The following is a 19,055-nucleotide window of genomic DNA, read 5'->3' on the forward strand; positions in this document are numbered from 1 at the left end:
GTGTGTGTGTGTTTCCAACCACCACACATTTATTTTTACAAATCATTATAGAATTGGATCAGTATTTCAAAAACGGACATCACAACATGCCCCTTCACTGTCTTCACACACTTCAGCTTTAGATCTGGAAGAAAAGTCAGTAAAAGAGTTATAGTACAAGTAGCATTGGTTGCAAATGCCGGTCATGAAGATATGATAACACACTTTGTGGCTTTAAGAAGCAGTGAAATCGGATACTTTTACATCTGCATTTTAGACCTAAGGCCAGTAAGAGAAGTGCAGCTAACGTAACTGGTATCTACTGGGAATCAGAGGAAATGCTGACTTTTGCTGTGCTGTTTTAATTTGGATTGAATAAGACATATAAGACATCTTTGAACATTTAATGTTTCATATAAATGATATAAAAATTGTAAAAATATTGTCATCCAGTATGTCCATTTCTGTATGTTTGTGTGCGTGCATGCGTGTGTATTTGTGTGTGTGTGTGTGTACCACAGGTACCGTGGCTACATTCCTCAGATGAAGTATCGAGTGGGTCACACCTATGGGGATGACACCAGTGATCTCTACAAGGTAACCATGACAACTCACATCAATCACAACACACACATATACAATCTCTCTCACCCTCTCTCTCTCTCTCTCTCTCTCTCTCTCTCTCTCTCTCTCTCTCTCTCTCTCTCTCTCTCTCTCAGATTCTCTCTGAATCTGAATCTAAATCTCTCTCTCTCTCTATCTCTCTATGTCTGTCTATTCCTCCTCTCTCTCTCTCTCTGTCTCTCTCTCTGTCTGTCTGTCTCTCTCTCTCTCTCTCTCTCTCTCTCTCTCTCTCTCTCTCTCATCGCCTCGATAAGTGTTCTTCGTGAAATAAAGAGCATGAATTTAGTTTGGTAATATGAAAGGAGGAAATCATTTTTTTATTCAGCTGTTGGTTGTGTGTCAAAGCCAGGATCTCTGCAAGTGGTTTTCCCGTCCAATCTGCAATGTTGGCAGTCCATTTGTTTCTTTCAGTCTTACTCTCTGTTTCACTTCCTCAACAGTACCTTCCTCAACAGTACCTTCCCTCTACAGTACCTTTCCTCTACAGAACCTTCCCGCCACAGAACCTTTCCTCTACAGTACCTTCCTCAACAGTACCTTCCCTCAACAGTACCTTCCCTCTACAGTACCTTTCCTCTACAGTACCTTCCCACTACAGTACCTTCCCTCTACAGTACCTTCCCTCAACAGAACCTTCCCTCCACAGAACCTTCCCTCTACAGTACCTTCCCTCTACAGTACCTTCCCTCAACAGTACCTTCCCTCTACAGTACCTTCCCTCTACAGTACCTTCCCTCAACAGTACCTTCCTCAACATTACCTTACCTCAACAGTACCTTCCCTCTACAGTACCTTCCTCAACATTACCTTACCTCAACAGTACCTTCCCACTACAGTACCTTCCCTCTACAGTACCTTCCCTCTACAGTACCTTTCCTCTACAGAACCTTCCGTCCACAGAACCTTCCCTCTACAGTACCTTCCCTCTACAGTACCTTCCCTCCACAGAACCTTCCCTCTACAGAACCTTCCCTCTACAGTACCTTCCCTCTACAGTACCTTCCCTCTACAGTACCTTCCCTCTACAGTACCTTCCCTCTACAGTACCTTCCCTCTACAGTACCTTCCCTCTACAGTACCTTCCTCAACATTACCTTCCCTCTACAGTACCTTCCCTCTACAGTACCTTCCCTCTACAGTACCTTTCCTCAACAGAACCTTCCCTCTACAGTACCTTCCTTCTACAGTACCTTCCCTCTACAGTACCTTTCCTCAACAGAACCTTCCCTCTACAGAACCTTCCCTCTACAGTACCTTCCCTCTACAGAACCTTCCCTCTACAGTACCTTTCCTCAACAAAACCTTCCCTCTACAGAACCTTCCCTCTACAGAACCTTCCTCAACAATACTTTCCCTTTACAGTACCTTCCCTCTACAGTGACACAAAGTGTGACAGGTGATGATGGCATCTTGAGAATGACACAGGTGTGTGTTTCAGGAGTATGGCTACCTGCATGACGTGCCTCCCATGACACAGGTGTATGTTTCAGGAGTATGGCTACCTGCATGACGTCCCTCCCATGACACAGGTGTATGTTTCAGGAGTATGGCTACCTGCATGACGTCCCTCCCATGACACAGGTGTGTGTTTCAGGAGTATGGCTACCTGCATGACGCCCCTCCCTCCCATGACACAGGTGTATGTTTCAGGAGTATGGCTACCTGCATGACGTCCCTCCCATGACACAGGTGTATGTTTCAGGAGTATGGCTACCTGCATGACGCCCCTCCCATTGGGGTGATGGAACCTGACCAGCCCCCCGTCAAAATGTCCATCCCCAGAGCTACCGGGGACAACAAGTACACGGAGAATATGGTGCCTGGCTACACTGGTCAGTGTGCTTCTGTGTGCGTGTGTGTGTGTGTGTGAAAGTGTATGTGTGTGTGTGTTCGTGTGTCTGTGTCTGCGGGTGTGTGTGCGCGTGTGTGTGTCTGCTGATGTGTATGTGTTTGTGTGTGTGTGTGTTTGGGGACTGGAGGAGAGTTTAATGCCATGTGTTTGTGGGTGGACATTTCAGGGATGACTTCCCATCAGTAATATTGTTGAATGGTCAGTTAGAACAAAGACCAACGTCTTAATGATGTGACAATAACAACTGATGCTGTTTTGTGTTTTATAATATTGTTTGCAAAGTATTACTTATATTTATGTAAAATTGAAGACAGCCTTCCACAAATATCAGTTTTTTTGAACAAATTAAAAACTCGATATAGAATTGAAGAATATAATGCATATATTAACTTTAACCATACCATTTTCTCTGCCAGATGGCTGCCTTACAAATTATTGATCACAAATGATTAGTAACCTGTTCATGATTAACGAAAAATAACCATCCATATTTATTTTCTTTTTATTGATATTCATAAGAAATGATTGAGGTGTTCACTTTCCGTAAACGTGTTCTAAGATACTTGACAGTTTGTATTCCTTGACAGCTTGTGTAAGATCTTAAGAAATGAATGATAATACTCCATGATGATAACCAACCAGTGTATAATCCAGCTGCTTGGCTGTTTCTATCCAAGTATTTATGGTGTTTGTTTGTTTGTTTTTTGTTCTTTGTTGTTGTTTTTTTCTTCTTTATAAATGTCCATTAAGATGCTGTTGTTGTTGTAAAATGTCAACCTACCAAAATGGAATTAAAAAAATGTTTAAAAAAAAAAAAAAAAGACCAACGTCTTGTTCAGTTCTGTGCAGTTCAAAAATCAAGTTTTAATACTATCAATTTCCATTCATGGAAGGTCAGTCAGGCGCTGGACTTGTGGTCCAGTGTTCACCAGTGATCAGGGTTCGAGGCCCTGTTTCGGCATGGTGTTGTGTCCTTGGGAAAGGTACTTTACTCCGATGTTCCTCACTCCACCCAGGTGTGGATGGATACCTGACACTTGGAGAAGGTTAAAACAGGCGGAAGGAGAGGACTGGGCCCTGCCTTGCTGTGCTGAACACTAGACACAGTGAATACGAAATTGCTACCCTGACGAACGTAAAAGGTGAAAGGGTGTTTTTTTTCGTGTGTGTGTGTGTGCGTGTGCGCTTTGGCTGGCCGCAGGGTACGTGCCACGCGGTCCGTTCGAGTTCGGCAACACATACAAGCAGGAGTCGGACAGGTGCATCGACGAGTTCACCACCAACCGGGACAACCACCTGGCCAACATGAAGGAACTGAACCTGCAGACCTCGGCCTACCCCCGCCTGACCGCCATCTCCCATGACCCTGTGGTGCGGGACCACCTCGACCTCTACCGTGATCGACACCCCATCACCCCCATCCTCAGAGGTCAGTGGCCAGCAGGGAGAGATGGGGGCGGGGGGGGGTTGCGGGGAGGGGTGTAGTTGTGACGTGAGTGTGTTGGGGTGGAGGTGAGGGTGTGTGTGTGGGTGATAAGGGGGGGGGGGGGCATTCTGGTGTGGGGGTGGGGTGGGGGAAGGAAAAGTGTTGTGTAGTGATGGCGTGAGTGTGTTGGAGAGGACCATAACTGTTTGTGAACTGTGTATAAAGTGAACCCACCCCCACACCCTCTCCCCTCCCACCCCCACCCTTCCCCACAGAGGACCATAACTGTTTGTTAACTGTGTATAAAGTGAACTCACCCCCACACACTCTCCCCTCCCCCACAGAGGACCATAACTGTTTCTGAACCGTGTATATAAAGTGAACCCACCCCCACACCCTCTCCTCTACCCCACAGAGGACCGCAACTGTTTGTGAACTGTGTATAAAGTGAAACCACTTCCACACCCTCTCCCCTCCCCCACAGAGGACCGCAACTGTTTGTGAACTGTATATATAAAGTGAACTCACCCCCACACCCTCTCCCCTCCCCCACAGAGGACCGCAACTGTGAACTGTGTATAAAGTGAACACACCCTTTCCCCTCCCCCACAGAGGACCGCAACTGTGTATAAAGTGAACCCACCCCCACACCCTCTCCCCTCCCCCACAGAGGACCGCAACTGTGAACTGTGTATAAAGTGAACCCACCCCCACACCCTCTCCCCTCCCCCACAGAGGACCATAACTGTTTCTGAACCGTGTATATAAAGTGAACCCACCCCCACACCCTCTCCTCTACCCCACAGAGGACCGCAACTGTTTGTGAACTGTATATATAAAGTGAACCCACCCCCACACCCTCTCCACTCCCCCACAGAGGACCATAACTGTTTGTGAACTGTGTATAAAGTGAACTCACCCCTCACACCCTCTCCCCTCCCCCACAGAGGACCACAAGGGGAAATACGAGGCCCCGATCCCGGGCTACATGGGGTTCGTGCCCCGAGTCAACCCCACACAGATCGGCCTGGGCAAGAGCTACACGCGGCGGGCCCAGCAGGGACTCAACTGGTTCGGCCATGACCAGGAGAAGTTCTTCGGGCCGGAGAAAGAGCTGCGTCCCTCACAGAGACACAGCGTGCCCGTCCCCCTGCAGGACGGCTACACCACCAACAGGAAGTCAGTAACGGAGGGGGGTGGGTGGGGGTGATGGTTGGGTGGGGGTGATAGAGAAGGGTGTGGGTGATAGAGAAGGGTGTGGTGGAGTGGGGTGGGGGTGATGGTAGGGTGGGGGGTGATAGAGAAGGGTGTGGTGGGATGGGGTGGGGGTGATAGAGAAGGGTGTGGTGGGGTGGGGGTGATAGAGAAGGGTGTGGTGGGGTGGGGGTGATAGAGAAGGGTGGTGGGGGTGTGGGTGATAGAGAAGGGTGTGGTGGGGTGGGGGTGATAGAGAAGGGTGGGGTGGGGGTGATAGAGAAGGGTGTGGTGGGATGGGGGGGTGATAGAGAAGGGTGGGGTGTGGTGGGGGTGATAGAGAAGGGTGTGGTGGGTGTGGTGGGGGTGATAGAGAAGGGTGTGGTGGGGTGTGGGGGGGTGATAGAGAAGGGTGTGGTGTGGTGGGGGTGATAGAGAAGGGTGTGGTGTGGTGGGGGTGATAGAGAAGGGTGTGGTGTGGATGGGGGTGATAGAGAAGGGTGGGGGTGGGGGGGTGATAGAGAAGGGTGTGGTGGGGTGGGGGTGATAGAGAAGGGTGTGGTGGGGGTGATAGAGAAGGGTGTGGTGGGGTGGGGGTGATAGAGAAGGGTGGGGTGGGGTGGGGGTGATAGAGAAGGGTGTGGTGGGGTGGGGTGATAGAGAAGGGTGGGGTGGGGTGGGGGTGATAGAGAAGGGTGTGGTGGGGGTGATAGAGAAGGGTGTGGTGGGATGGGGGTGATAGAGAAGGGTGGGGTGGGATGGGGGTGATAGAGAAGGGTGGGGTGGGGTGGGGGTGATAGAGAAGGGTGTGGTGGGGGTGATAGAGAAGGGTGTGGTGGGATGGGGGTGATAGAGAAGGGTGGGGTGGGGTGGGGGTGATAGAGAAGGGTGTGGTGGGGTGGGGGTGATAGAGAAGGGTGGGGTGGGGGGTGATAGAGAAGGGTGGGGTGGGGTGGGGTGATAGAGAAGGGTGGGGTGGGATGGGGGTGATAGAGAAGGGTGGGGTGGGGTGGGGGTGATAGAGAAGGGTGGGGTGGGGGTGATAGAGAAGGGTGTGGTGGGGTGGGGGGTGATAGAGAAGGGTGTGGTGGGTGGGTGGCGGTGATAGAGAAGGGTGTGGTGGGGTGGGGTGATAGAGAAGGGTGGGTGGGTGGGGTGTGGGTGATAGAGAAGGGTGTGGTGGGGTGTGGTGGGGGTGATAGAGAAGGGTGGGGTGTGGTGGGGGTGATAGAGAAGGGTGTGGTGTGGTGGGGGTGATAGAGAAGGGTGTGGTGTGGTGTGGTGGGGGTGATAGAGAAGGGTGTGTGGTGTGGTGTGGTGGGGGTGATAGAGAAGGGTGGGGTGGGGGTGATAGAGAAGGGTGGGGTGTGGTGGGGGTGATAGAGAAGGGTGTGGTGGGGTGGGGTGGGGTGGGGGCGATGATAGGGTGGGGGTGATAGAGAAGGGTGTTGTGTGGTGTGGTGGGGGTGATGGTTCGGTGTGGGTGATAGAGAAGGGTGGGGTGGGGTGGGGGTGATGGTAGGGTGGGGGTGATAGTGGTGTAGGAGGATGTGGTGTTGTAGGTCATGGTGGTGTAGGAAGATGCGGTGTTGGAGGTGATGGTGGTGTAGGAAGATGTGGTGTTGTAGGTCATGGTGGTGTAGGAAGATGCGGTGTTGGAGGTGATGGTGGTGTAGGAAGATGTGGTGTTGGAGGTGATGGTGGTGTAGGAAGATGCGGTGTTGGAGGTGATGGTGGTGTAGGAAGATGCTGTGTTGGAGGTGATGGTGGTGTAGGAAGATGTTGTGTTGGAGGTGATGGTGGTGTAGGAAGATGCGGTGTTGGAGGTGATGGTGGTGTAGGAAGATGTTGTGTTGGAGGTGATGGTGGTGTAGGAAGATGTGGTGTTGTAGGTCATGGTGGTGTTGGAAGATGTTGTGTTGGAGGTGATGGTGGTGTAGGAAGATGTTGTGTTGGAGGTGATGGTGGTGTAGGAAGATGTGGTGTTGGAGGTCATGGTGGTGTAGGAAGATGTGGTGTTTGAGAGGGAAGTTGGGTGGTGTAGGATCGGGGCGTCACTTGGGGAGGGTTTAACATGTTTTTTTTGTGTGTGAATGAATCGAGTGTGTGCGCATGTGTTCAAAAAATTACTTGCATTAATGTGATGAGGGTGTGGAGGGGAGTTTTTGGAAGTGTGTGTGTGTGTGTGTGTGTGTGTGTGTGTGTGTGTGTGTGTGTGTGTGTGAAAATGAATGTAACAGTGTGTGTGTGTGTGTGAGAGAGAGAGACAAGTGTGTGGGTGTATAGTGACACTGTGTGTATGTAGGAGAGAGAGAGAGAGAGAGAGAGAGAGAGAGAGAGAGACAGAGAGAGAACGCCATAAAGAAAACAATAGGTGTACCAAACAAATGAAGACATTGACTTGGCCGAACCAGTTGTGTTATTCACTTTCTGTGCTGGCACACAATGAAGTCTGTGTGTGTGTGTGTGTGTGGCAGAGTGTGGTCGGACATGGTGACCCAGGATCCATACAACCACAAGCTGTATCACAGGGGTGGTATGATTCCCAAGTACACCGGATATGTGCCGCGTGAGTCTCCGCGTCTGTGTTTTGTATGAACGCACCCTTTGTGTGTGAACATGTTTGTGTGTGTAGCTGTGTATGGCAGTGTGTATATCACGTGTTTGTGTGTGTGGCTGTGTGTATATCACGTGTTTGTGTGTGTGGCTGTGTGTATATTACGTGTTTGTGTGTGTAGCTGTGTATGGCAGTGTGTATGTCACGTGTTTGTGTGTATGGCAGTGTGTATGTCACGTGTTTGTGTGTGTGGCTGTGTGTATATCACGTGTTTGTGTGTGTAGCTGTGTATGGCAGTGTGTATGTCACGTGTTTGTGTGTATGGCAGTGTGTATGTCACGTGTTTGTGTGTGTGGCTGTGTGTATATCACGTGTTTGTGCACACATGTGGTGTCATTTGTTTCTCCTTTGCTGACAGAGAAGAAGTTTGTGTTCGGCAAGACGTACGGCGATGCCACTCGTGGACTGGAGGCGTGCAGCCATGGTATGTCCAACTACGCTGCCTACGTCAAGACGCTGCCCCGACCTAGACCCATTGTGCCCTGCTAGACTCCTGGACCAGATGTGCCCTGCTGGACCCATTGTGCCCTGCTAGACTCCTGGACCCGTTGTGCCCTGCTAGACCCATTGTGCCCTGCTAGACCCGTTGTGGCCTGCTAGACCCGTTGTGCCCTGTTAGAACCCTAGACCCGTTGTGCCCTGCTAGAACCCTAGGCCCGTTGTGCCCTGCTAGACCCGTTGTGCCCTGCTAGACCCGTTGTGCCCTGCGAGACCCCTAGACCCATTGTGCCCTGCTAGACCCATTGTGCCCTGCTAGAACCCTAGACCCATTGTGCCCTGTTAGAACCCTAGACCCGTTGTGCCCTGTTAGAACCCTATACCCGTTGTGCCGTGCTAGAACCCTAGACCCGTTGTGCCCTGCTAGACCCATTGTGCCCTGCTAGAACCCTAGACCCGTTGTGGCCTGCTAGACCTGTTGTGCCCTGCTAGACCCCTAGACCCGTTGTGCCCTGCTAGACCCATTGTGCCCTGCTAGACCCATTGTGCCCTGCTAGAACCCTAGACCTGTTGTGCCCTGCTAGACCCAGTGTGCCCTGCTAGACCCGTTGTGCCCTGCTAGAACCCAAGACCCGTTGTGCCCTGCTAGACCCAGTGTGCCCTGCTAGAACCCTAGACCCGTTGTGGCCTGCTAGACCCAGTGTGCCCTGCTAGACCCATTGTGCCCTGCTAGAACCCTAGACCCATTGTGCCCTGCTAGAACCCTAGACCTGTTGTGCCCTGCTAGAACCCTAGACCCATTGTGCCCTGTTAGAACTCTAGACCCGTTGTGCCCTGCTAGACGCAGTGTCTATATGGTCGTGCTGTTGTCGTTGTTGTGTGCCAAGATAATTATGCTGTTGTCTTGTTTGCATTGTCCCTTCAGAGTGATCTTTTCCCGTCTCCATGTTGTCAAACCGAAACAAACTTGTCATGTCAACATTGTCCTGTCCAGACAGTATGTCTGTTGTCCGACCAAAATGATCTTATTGTCCTGCCTCTGCTGTCCTTTCAAATGTCTGCAGTGTCCTACCAAGACAGTATCATTGTCCTACCAAGACAGTATCATTGCTGTCCTTTCAAATGTCTGCAGTGTCCTACCAAGACAGTATCATTGTCCTACCAAGACAGTATCATTGTCCTACCAAGACAGTATCATTGTCCTACCAAGACAGTATCATTGTTGTCCTTTCAAATGTCTCCAGTGGCCTACCAAGACAGTATCATTGTCCTACCAAGACAGTATCATTGCTGTCCTTTCAAATGTCTGCAGTGTCCTACCAAGACAGTATCATTGTCCTACCAAGACAGTATCATTGCTGTCCTTTCAAATGTCTGCAGTGTCCTACCAAGACAGTATCATTGTCCTACCAAGACAGTATCATTGCTGTCCTTTCAAATGTCTGCAGTGTCCTACCAAGACAGTATCATTGTTGTCCTTTCAAATGTCTGCAGTGTCCTACCAAGACAGTATCATTGTTGTCCTTTCAAATGTCTGCAGTGTCCTACCAAGACAGTATCATTGCTGTCCTTTCAAATGTCTGCAGTGTCCTACCAAGACAGTATCACTGTTGTCCTTTCAAATGTCTCCAGTGTCCTACCAAGACAGTATCACTGTCCTTTCAAATGTCTCCAGTGTCCTACCAAGACAGTATCACTGTCCTTTCAAATGTCTGCAGTGTCCTACCAAGACAGTATCACTGTTGTCCTTTCAAATGTCTGAAGTGTCCTACCAAGACAGTATCACTGTCCTTTCAAATGTCTCCAGTGTCCTACCAAGACAGTATCACTGTCCTTTCAAATGTCTCCAGTGTCCTACCAAGACAGTATCACTGTCCTTTCAAATGTCTGCAGTGTCCTACCAAGACAGTATCACTGTTGTCCTTTCAGATGTCTGCAGTGTCCTACCAAGACAGTATCACTGTCCTTTCAAATGTCTCCAGTGTCCTACCAAGACAGTATCACTGTCCTTTCAAATGTCTCCAGTGTCCTACCAAGACAGTATCACTGTCCTTTCAAATGTCTCCAGTGTCCTACCAAGACAGTATCACTGTCCTTTCAAATGTCTCCAGTGTCCTACCAAGACAGTATCATTGTTGTCCTTTCAAATGTCTCCAGTGTCCTACCAAGACAGTATCACTGTCCTTTCAAATGTCTCCAGTGTCCTACCAAGACAGTATCATTGTTGTCCTTTCAAATGTCTCCAGTGGCCTACCAAGACAGTATCATTGTCCTACCAAGACAGTATCATTGCTGTCCTTTCAAATGTCTCCAGTGGCCTACCAAGACAGTATCATTGTCCTACCAAGACAGTATCATTGCTGTCCTTTCAAATGTCTCCAGTGTCCTACCAAGACAGTATCATTGTCCTACCAAGACAGTATCATTGCTGTCCTTTCAAATGTCTCCAGTGTCCTACCAAGACAGTATCATTGCTGTCCTTTCAAATGTCTGCAGTGTCCTACCAAGACAGTATCATTGTCCTTCATCTTCCGTACCTCCAAATGTCACAATTGTCCTTTCAAATATCTGTTGTCCAACTGAAACAGCCGTGCTGTTGTTGTCCCATCTCCACCATTATTTCATGTCACAAAGCGCCATGTCGCATGATTCGCCCTGTGCTGTCCTGATGCTCTTGTCAGAGGAGTTTCTTTTGTCAAGGAGTTGGGACAAAGCTATATACACTGCACAACATCTGCCGGACAGCAGCATAATATAAGACCAGGCCTTAAGTGTATGCCTGTGTATTTGAGCACTTATCAGAGTGTATTTCTTCTACAGAATTTGCCAGAGGATAACAGTTTTGTTGCCATGGAATCTTTTTCCGTGCGCGCTGCACACGTGACCTCGATTTAACCGAGTGACTGGACTCTGAATTTGATTTTCCAGACTTGGGAGAAAGGCCAAGACGGGGAGTCAATCCCAGACCCTCAAACTGTATCGGCAGACTAGCGTCTTAACCATTTGCCGCTGCACTGAAACTGCGTGTTGCTAAAGTGGGTGGTGTTGGAGTTGATCCCCTTGTCATATCCTGTTTCATTCACTGTTGGGAGAGTTGTGCCCCCTGTGGAGTCCTGTTTCAGTGTGGTGGTGGGTTGTGCCCCTTGTGGAGTCCTGTTTCACTGTGGTGGTGAGTTGTGCCCCCTGTGGAGTCCTGTTTCAGTGTGGTGGTGAGTTGTGCCCCCTGTGGAGTCCTGTTTCAGTGTGGTGGTGAGTTACGCCCCCTGTGGAGTCCTGTTTCACTGTGGTGGTGAGTTGTGCCCCTTGTGGAGTCCTGTTTCAGTGTGGTGGTGAGTTGTGCCCCCTGTGGAGTCCTGTTTCACTGTGGTGGTGAGTTGTGCCCCTTGTGGAGTCCTGTTTCACTGTGGTGGTGAGTTGTGCCCCCTGTGGGGTCCTGTTTCAGTGTGGTGGTGAGTTGTGCCCCCTGTGGAGTCCTGTTTCAGTCACTGTGGTGGTGAGTTGTGCCCCCTGTGGAGTCCTGTTTCACTGTGGTGGTGAGTTGTGCCCCTTGTGGAGTCCTGTTTCAGTGTGGTGGTGAGTTGTGCCCCTTGTGGAGTCCTGTTTCACTGTGGTGGTGAGTTGTGCCCCTTGTGGAGTCCTGTTTCAGTGTGGTGGTGAGTTGTGCCCCCTGTAGAGTCCTGTTTCACTGTGGTGGTGAGTTGTGCCCCTTGTGGAGTCTTGTTTCACTGTGGTGGTGAGTTGTGCCCCCTGTGGAGTCCTGTTTCACTGTGGTGGTGAGTTGTGCCCCCTGTGGAGTCCTGTTTCAGTCACTGTGACACGGGTTGGTGACAAAGTCAGGTGACCAGCCTGTGGTCTGTGTGTGGGGATTCAGCTCAGGTTGTGGTACTTGATCACAACATTTGAGCACAGATCAAATCAAGTCTTCCCAGGAGCAGCCCGTAAACCATCAGGCTGGTTTTAGCAGGTACATTGCTTTTGACTGCTGTGGAGTTAATTTTGCATGAATCATGTCTATGGGTGAGTCAACAGCCAGTCTGGCATTTGCAGTGTGAACATTGCGGTGGGTTAGTTCCCTTCCAACAGTCTCCATGAGACAACGCTTACACAGGGTAAGTAACCCATTGGCATGTTCATGTGCTGCAACTTGTGCAGACGGTGTGTGTTGGATGTCTAAGGGTCGTTTCACACAGGGAAAGTGCATTGCAAGCCTGCTGTGGTGTTGCAAACTACAGATATGTTTCCTGTGTTACAATCTGTTTCATATCAGTTATGGACCACTGACATAGTGTGAATTCATGACAGACATATTGTGCAAATTCATGAACATTTCCTTTACACTACTTTTTATCAGCAGTAAAAATGGTAAGAAAGAAGATTGCTTGGTACATCCATTTTTTGTATGTGACTTATAACTCCAAGGAGCCTTACCTTAATATTTCATTCCATTGTTTTGAACCCTTTTGTTTATAAACGTATATTTTATATGATTTATTTAAATATACATGTACATTTGTAAACTCACTTCAATGCTAGAACTTTATTTTATTTTGTATATTCATTTCAACGCAAAAAGCTGTCAGAAGATTTAAATAAACATATGATAATGAATGAATTTACATTTTGCAGTTCAGTGTATGCTCTCTCTCTCTCTCTCTCTCTCTCTCTCTCTCTCATTGTTGTTGTGAGAGCAAGGTGAAAATAAGCTTGTAGCTTATCCTTTTGCCCTAAACAACAACATTTGAGTTCAAGTTCCCGCTCTCTCAACACGCAGAGAAAACAAGCTTTTAAAATGTATTTAATGCCAGCATGACAAAGACAGATAACATTTTCATCTAAAACATCACTGTTCAATGTAATTAGAAACTTATAACAATTGATCAAATAGGTTCCAAATCATTATAAAGACAGGAGAGAAAAAGTAGACAACACAAACTGCATTCCATATGACCATAATATATTATGATTTTCAGTTCTAAACATCCCACTGAAAAAATAATCAATTCAGTAATATAGTTTGTTCTATGGCAAGGGACAGACGTGCATGTGTGTGCATGCAAAGTACACACACACACACATACACATACAAGCTGTAATGGGCTCATTATTATCAATGTATTTCATGATTATTTGTCTTCAATGTCAAGATTCATTTCCAGGGAAAACACTGTCCACACTCCTTCACTTTACTCCCTTTTTCTTGTTATATATATATATTTTTTTTTAATTTTGAATTTTACCCCCCAGAAATAAACTTTCACTTATCACACTAGAAATTCACCAACAGTAGTACAAGCTCCATACATGAATGATAACATGATCCGTCTGCTGACATCAATACAATGCTCCAGATCATTGTGACAGACTGGTTTTGTAGAATAGAATACAGAATAGAATATGACTTTATTACCAAGTGTACCGGGGTCACAAGGAATATTGGAGGGGATTGTACATAACAAGGTACAAAAATAAATCGAAAATCATACACACAGATACAGTAGAAATTAGGATACATAAAAGTGCATATCAAAATAAAAACTTGTGCTTACTCACACATGCACACACACACAGAGACATGCACGCACGCACGCACACACACTCTCTCTCTCACACACACACATTTGAGCGTTTGTTGATGTATTATTCGCAGTGAACTTTGTTGCATGTCTTTTCTAGCTGGATCATTCTTCACCTGAACATCATCCAGCATCTGTCTGATTCATTCTTCACTTCAACATCATCCAGCATCTGTCTGATTCATTCTTCACCTGAACATCATCCAGCATCTGTCTGATTCAGTCTTCACTTCAACATCATCCAGCATCTGTCTGATTCATTCTTCACCTGAACATCATCCAGCATCTGTCTGATTCAGTCTTCACTTCAACATCATCCAGCATCTGTCTGATTCAGTCTTCACCTGAACATCATCCAGCATCTGTTTGATTCATTCTTCACCTGAACATCATCCAGCATCTGTTTGATTCAGTCTTCACTTCAACATCATCCAGCATCTGTCTGATTCAGTCTTCACTTCAACATCATCCAGCATCTGTCTGATTCAGTCTTCACTTCAACATCATCCAGCATCTGTCTGATTCATTCTTCACCTGAACATCATCCAGCATCTGTTTGATTCAGTCTTCACTTCAACATCATCCAGCATCTGTCTGATTCAGTCTTCACTTCAACATCATCCAGCATCTGTCTGATTCAGTCTTCACCTGAACATCATCCAGCATCTGTCTGATTCAGTCTTCACTTCAACATCATCCAGCATCTGTCTGATTCAGTCTTCACCTGAACATCATCCAGCATCTGTCTGATTCATTCTTCACCTGAACATCATCCAGCATCTGTCTGATTCAGTCTTCACCTGAACATCATCCAGCATCTGTCTGATTCATTCTTCACCTGAACATCATCCAGCATCTGTCTGATTCAGTCTTCACTTCAACATCATCCAGCATCTGTCTGATTCATTCTTCACCTGAACATCATCCAGCATCTGTCTGATTCAGTCTTCACTTCAACATCATCCAGCATCTGTCTGATTCATTCTTCACCTGAACATCATCCAGCATCTGTCTGATTCAGTCTTCACCTCAACATCATCCAGCATCTGTTTGATTCAGCCGCTTTCTATTCTGTTGAGTTCACCCTGTTTCTTCAAATCACCCCTGTCCATTCAATTTACCCTCTGTTCAATTCACCCCTGTCCGTACAATTTACCCTCTGTTCAATTCACCCCTGTCCGTTAATTTACCCTCTGTTCAATTCATCCCTGTCCATACAATTTACCCTCTGTTCAATTCACCCCTGTCCGTACAATTTACCCTCTGTTCAATTCACCCCAGTCCATTAATTTACCCTCTGTTCAATTCACCCCTGTCCGTACAATTTTCCCTCTGTTCAATTCACCCATATCCGTTCAATTTACCCTCTGTTCAATTCACACCCTGTCTCTTCAGTTCACCCTCTGTTCAGTAATTCACCCTCTGTGTTTTCAATTCACTCTGTCTGTTCAATTATTCACCCCCAGTCTTTTCAATACACCCCATCTTTTCAATTCACATCTGTCTCTTCAATTCACCACATCTTTTTAATTAACCCTATCTGTCCAAATCACACTGTTCAATTTCTCACACCCTGACTTTTCAATTCATTCCCAGAGTTACAAATTCACCCTATGTATTTTCAATTCACCCCATCCATTCTTTCAATTCACCCTGTGTCCGTTCAATTCAACAACAAAGTGTCTGGAAGACAATTTCAAACTTGTGACAAATTCTGCTGTTGATACATTACATCTCAATCCTTATAATGTCAAGTAATAACAAAAGGTTTGATCCTGGATTTGCACTGTCAATAACAACAAATTTCACATCAAAGTCAACAAACACGGAATGGATTTGGGCACCAAGACATGACAAGCATCAGCAGTGTATGTCAGGGGCAGTAACCCACTGACTCCCCAAGTTGTAAGGAAATCGACTGAACATGTCACTTGAACATACACTGAAGATCAAAGATCCCCTGGTCTTTCCAGGCCATCAGGGAAGTGAATTAATGTCCACTTGTCTTAAAACAAACAAAGCAAATGCAGGACTGTTTTAACGCGACACAAGTCATCGGTAAGATTCAGAAGTAAGATCTGAGCACTGATGGAAATGAAGACCATCAGGACAGTTTTATGAACAGCTGATAACATAAAAGAGGATACTGTAAACAGTTTTACCATCAGACCATCAGAACAGTTTTATGAACAGCTGATAACATAAGAGAGGATACTGTGAACAGTTTTACCATCAGACCATCAGAACAGTTTTATGAACAGCTGATAACATAAGAGAGGATACTGTGAACAGTTTTACCATCAGACCATCAGAACAGTTTTATGAACAGCTGATAACATAAGAGAGGATACTCTGAACAGTTTTACCATCAGAACAGTTTTATGAACAGCTGATAACATAAAAGAGGATACAGTAAACAGTTTTACCATCAGACCATCAGAACAGTTTTATGAACAGCTGATAACATAAAAGAGGATACTGTGAACAGTTTTACCATCAGACCATCAGAACAGTTTTATGAACAGCTGATAACATAAGAGAGGATACTGTGAACAGTTTTACCATCACACCATCAGAACAGTTTATGAACAGCTGATAACATAAGAGAGGATACTGTGAACAGTTTTACCATCAGACCATCAGAACAGTTTTATGAACAGCTGATAACATAAGAGAGGATACTGTGAACAGTTTTACCATCACACCATCAGGACAGTTTTATGAACAGCTGATAACATAAGAGAGGATACTGTGAACAGTTTTACCATCAGACCATCAGAACAGTTTTATGAACAGCTGATAACATAAAAGAGGATACTGTGAACAGTTTTACAATCAACTGTCATAACAGTTAAAGAAGTCAACTGTTTAATGAATAACTGAAAACATAATCAGAACAATTGTGTGGTAAACTGTCATGAACCTAAATACATCAGACCTGATTTAATAAAGGGAATGATAAGGCAGACTGGGCTAGCTGAGTATGTACATTTGTTCTGACAGATTTATTCCCTAACTTTGTGGTATGGAAGGCTTCATTAAGACATGCACCTGCAGTTTGAAGGGAAAAAACAATGTGAAACATATTATCAGGCGACGGAATTGTCCAGGAGAGTTTCCTCTGTAAATCGGCAGGGGGAGGGAATGGGGGGTGGGGGGGCTGCCTTAGGCCCCTGGTGGGGCGCAGGGGGGGCAATAGCCTCCCTTGGCAAAAATAAAATTAGTGATTTTTAAGGTTTGTGGGCCTCCTGAAAGCTCAAACAACTCAGTTTCTTCTCTGAACCCAAAAAACTTCTTCCTCTGAAAAAAAAAAAATTTGTCCCTCTGAAATCGTCTGCTCTTCCACTGAAAACATCAGATCCACTGACAGTTCCCCTGCCTGTATTATGCATAACAAATGGTGCTTTGGAATTTCTGTTCAGAAAATGGTGCATACAAACTATCACACCGGATTTTCATTCAGCACAGAAAACAAGTGACAGGGGGAGGAATGTATGTCACATCACAATGCAGTGTGCAACGTTCACTTGTCACGCCTCCACTACATCACAATGCAGTGTGCAACGTTCACTTGTCACACCTCCACTACATCACAATGCAGTGTGCAACGTTCACTTGTCACACCTCCACTACATCACAATGCAGTGTGCAACGTTCACTTGTCACACCTCCACTACATCACAATGCAGTGTGCAACGTTCACTTGTCACGCCTCCACTACATCACAATGCAGTGTGCAACGTTCACTTGTCACACCTCATCTACATCACAATGCAGTGTGCAACGTTCACTTGTCACGCCTCCACTACATCACAATGCAGTGTGCAACGTTCACTTGTCACGCCTCCACTACATCACAATGCAGTGTGCAACGTTCACTTGTCACGCCTCCACTACATCACAATGCAGTGTGCAACGTTCACTTGTCACACCTCCACTACATCACAATGCAGTGTGCAACGTTCACTTGTCACACCTCCACTACATCACAATGCAGTGTGCAACGTTCACTTGTCACACCTCCACTACATCACAATGCAGTGTGCAACGTTCACTTGTCACACCTCATCTACATCACAATGCAGTGTGCAACGTTCACTTGTCACACCTCCACTACATCACAATGCAGTGTGCAACCTTCACTTGTCACACCTCATCTACATCACAATGCAGTGTGCAACGTTCACTTGTCACGCCTCCACTACATCACAATGCAGTGTGCAACGTTCACTTGTCACACCTCCACTACATCACAATGCATTGTGCAACGTTCACTTGTCACACCTCCACTACATCACAATGCAGTGTGCAACGTTCACTTGTCACACCTCCACTACATCACAATGCAGTGTGCAACGTTCACTTGTCATGCCTCATCTACATCACAATGCAGTGTGCAACGTTCACTTGTCATGCCTCATCTACATCACAATGCAGTGTGCAACGTTCACTTGTCACACCTCATCTACATCACAATGCATTGTGCAACGTTCACTTGTCACACCTCCACTACATCAGAATGCAGTGTGCAACCTTCACTTGTCACACCTCCACTACATCACAATGCAGTGTGCAACGTTCACTTGTCATGCCTCATCTACATCACAATGCAGTGTGCAACGTTCACTTGTCACGCCTCATCTACATCACAATGCAGTGTGCAACGTTCACTTGTCACACCTCCACTACATCACAATGCAGTGTGCAACGTTCACTTGTCACACCTCCACTACATCACAATGCAGTGTGCAACGTTCACTTGTCACACCTCCACTACATCACAATGCAGTGTGCAACGTTCACTTGTCACACCTCATCTACATCACAATGCATTGTGCAACGTTCACTTGTCACACCTCCACTACATCACAATGCAGTGTGCAACGTTCACTTGTCACACCTCATCTACATCACAATGCAGTGTGCAACGTTCACTTGTCACACCTCCACTACATCACAATGCATTGTGCAACATTCACTTGTCACACCTCCACTACATCACAATGCAGTGTGCAACGTTCACTTGTCACACCTCATCTACATCACAATGCATTGTGCAACGTTCACTTGTCACACCTCCACTACATCACAATGCAGTGTGCAACGTTCACTTGTCACACCTCCACTACATCACAATGCAGTGTGCAACGTTCACTTGTCACACCTCCACTACATCACAATGCAGTGTGCAACGTTCACTTGTCACGCCTCCACTACATCACAATGCATTGTGCAACGTTCACTTGTCACACCTCCACTACATCACAATGCAGTGTGCAACGTTCACTTGTCACACCTCATCTACATCACAATGCAGTGTGCAACGTTCACTTGTCACACCTCCACTACATC

The 19,055-nt window shown here is 46.8% G+C and overlaps 1 protein-coding gene across 2 annotated transcripts in view; it reads left to right on the plus strand.

The window, feature by feature from the left end:
* The window catches only part of LOC143276011 (ciliary microtubule inner protein 2B-like), a 32,272-nt gene extending 22,983 nt beyond the window's left edge, over positions 1-9,289 (plus strand). For both annotated transcript variants that reach the window (XM_076580386.1, XM_076580387.1), the window contains 6 exons: positions 501-576; positions 2,306-2,435; positions 3,657-3,884; positions 4,829-5,060; positions 7,553-7,644; positions 8,051-9,289. In XM_076580386.1, the coding sequence (XP_076436501.1) occupies positions 501-576; positions 2,306-2,435; positions 3,657-3,884; positions 4,829-5,060; positions 7,553-7,644; positions 8,051-8,181 (889 nt within the window). In that variant the 3' untranslated portion in view covers positions 8,182-9,289. The remainder of the gene's footprint in view (positions 1-500; positions 577-2,305; positions 2,436-3,656; positions 3,885-4,828; positions 5,061-7,552; positions 7,645-8,050) is intronic.
* The last annotated feature ends 9,766 nt before the right edge of the window (positions 9,290-19,055 follow it).

Source organism: Babylonia areolata, chromosome 31 (assembly GCF_041734735.1).
Source record: "Babylonia areolata isolate BAREFJ2019XMU chromosome 31, ASM4173473v1, whole genome shotgun sequence".
In the NCBI taxonomy this organism is placed as follows: domain Eukaryota; kingdom Metazoa; phylum Mollusca; class Gastropoda; order Neogastropoda; family Buccinidae; genus Babylonia; species Babylonia areolata.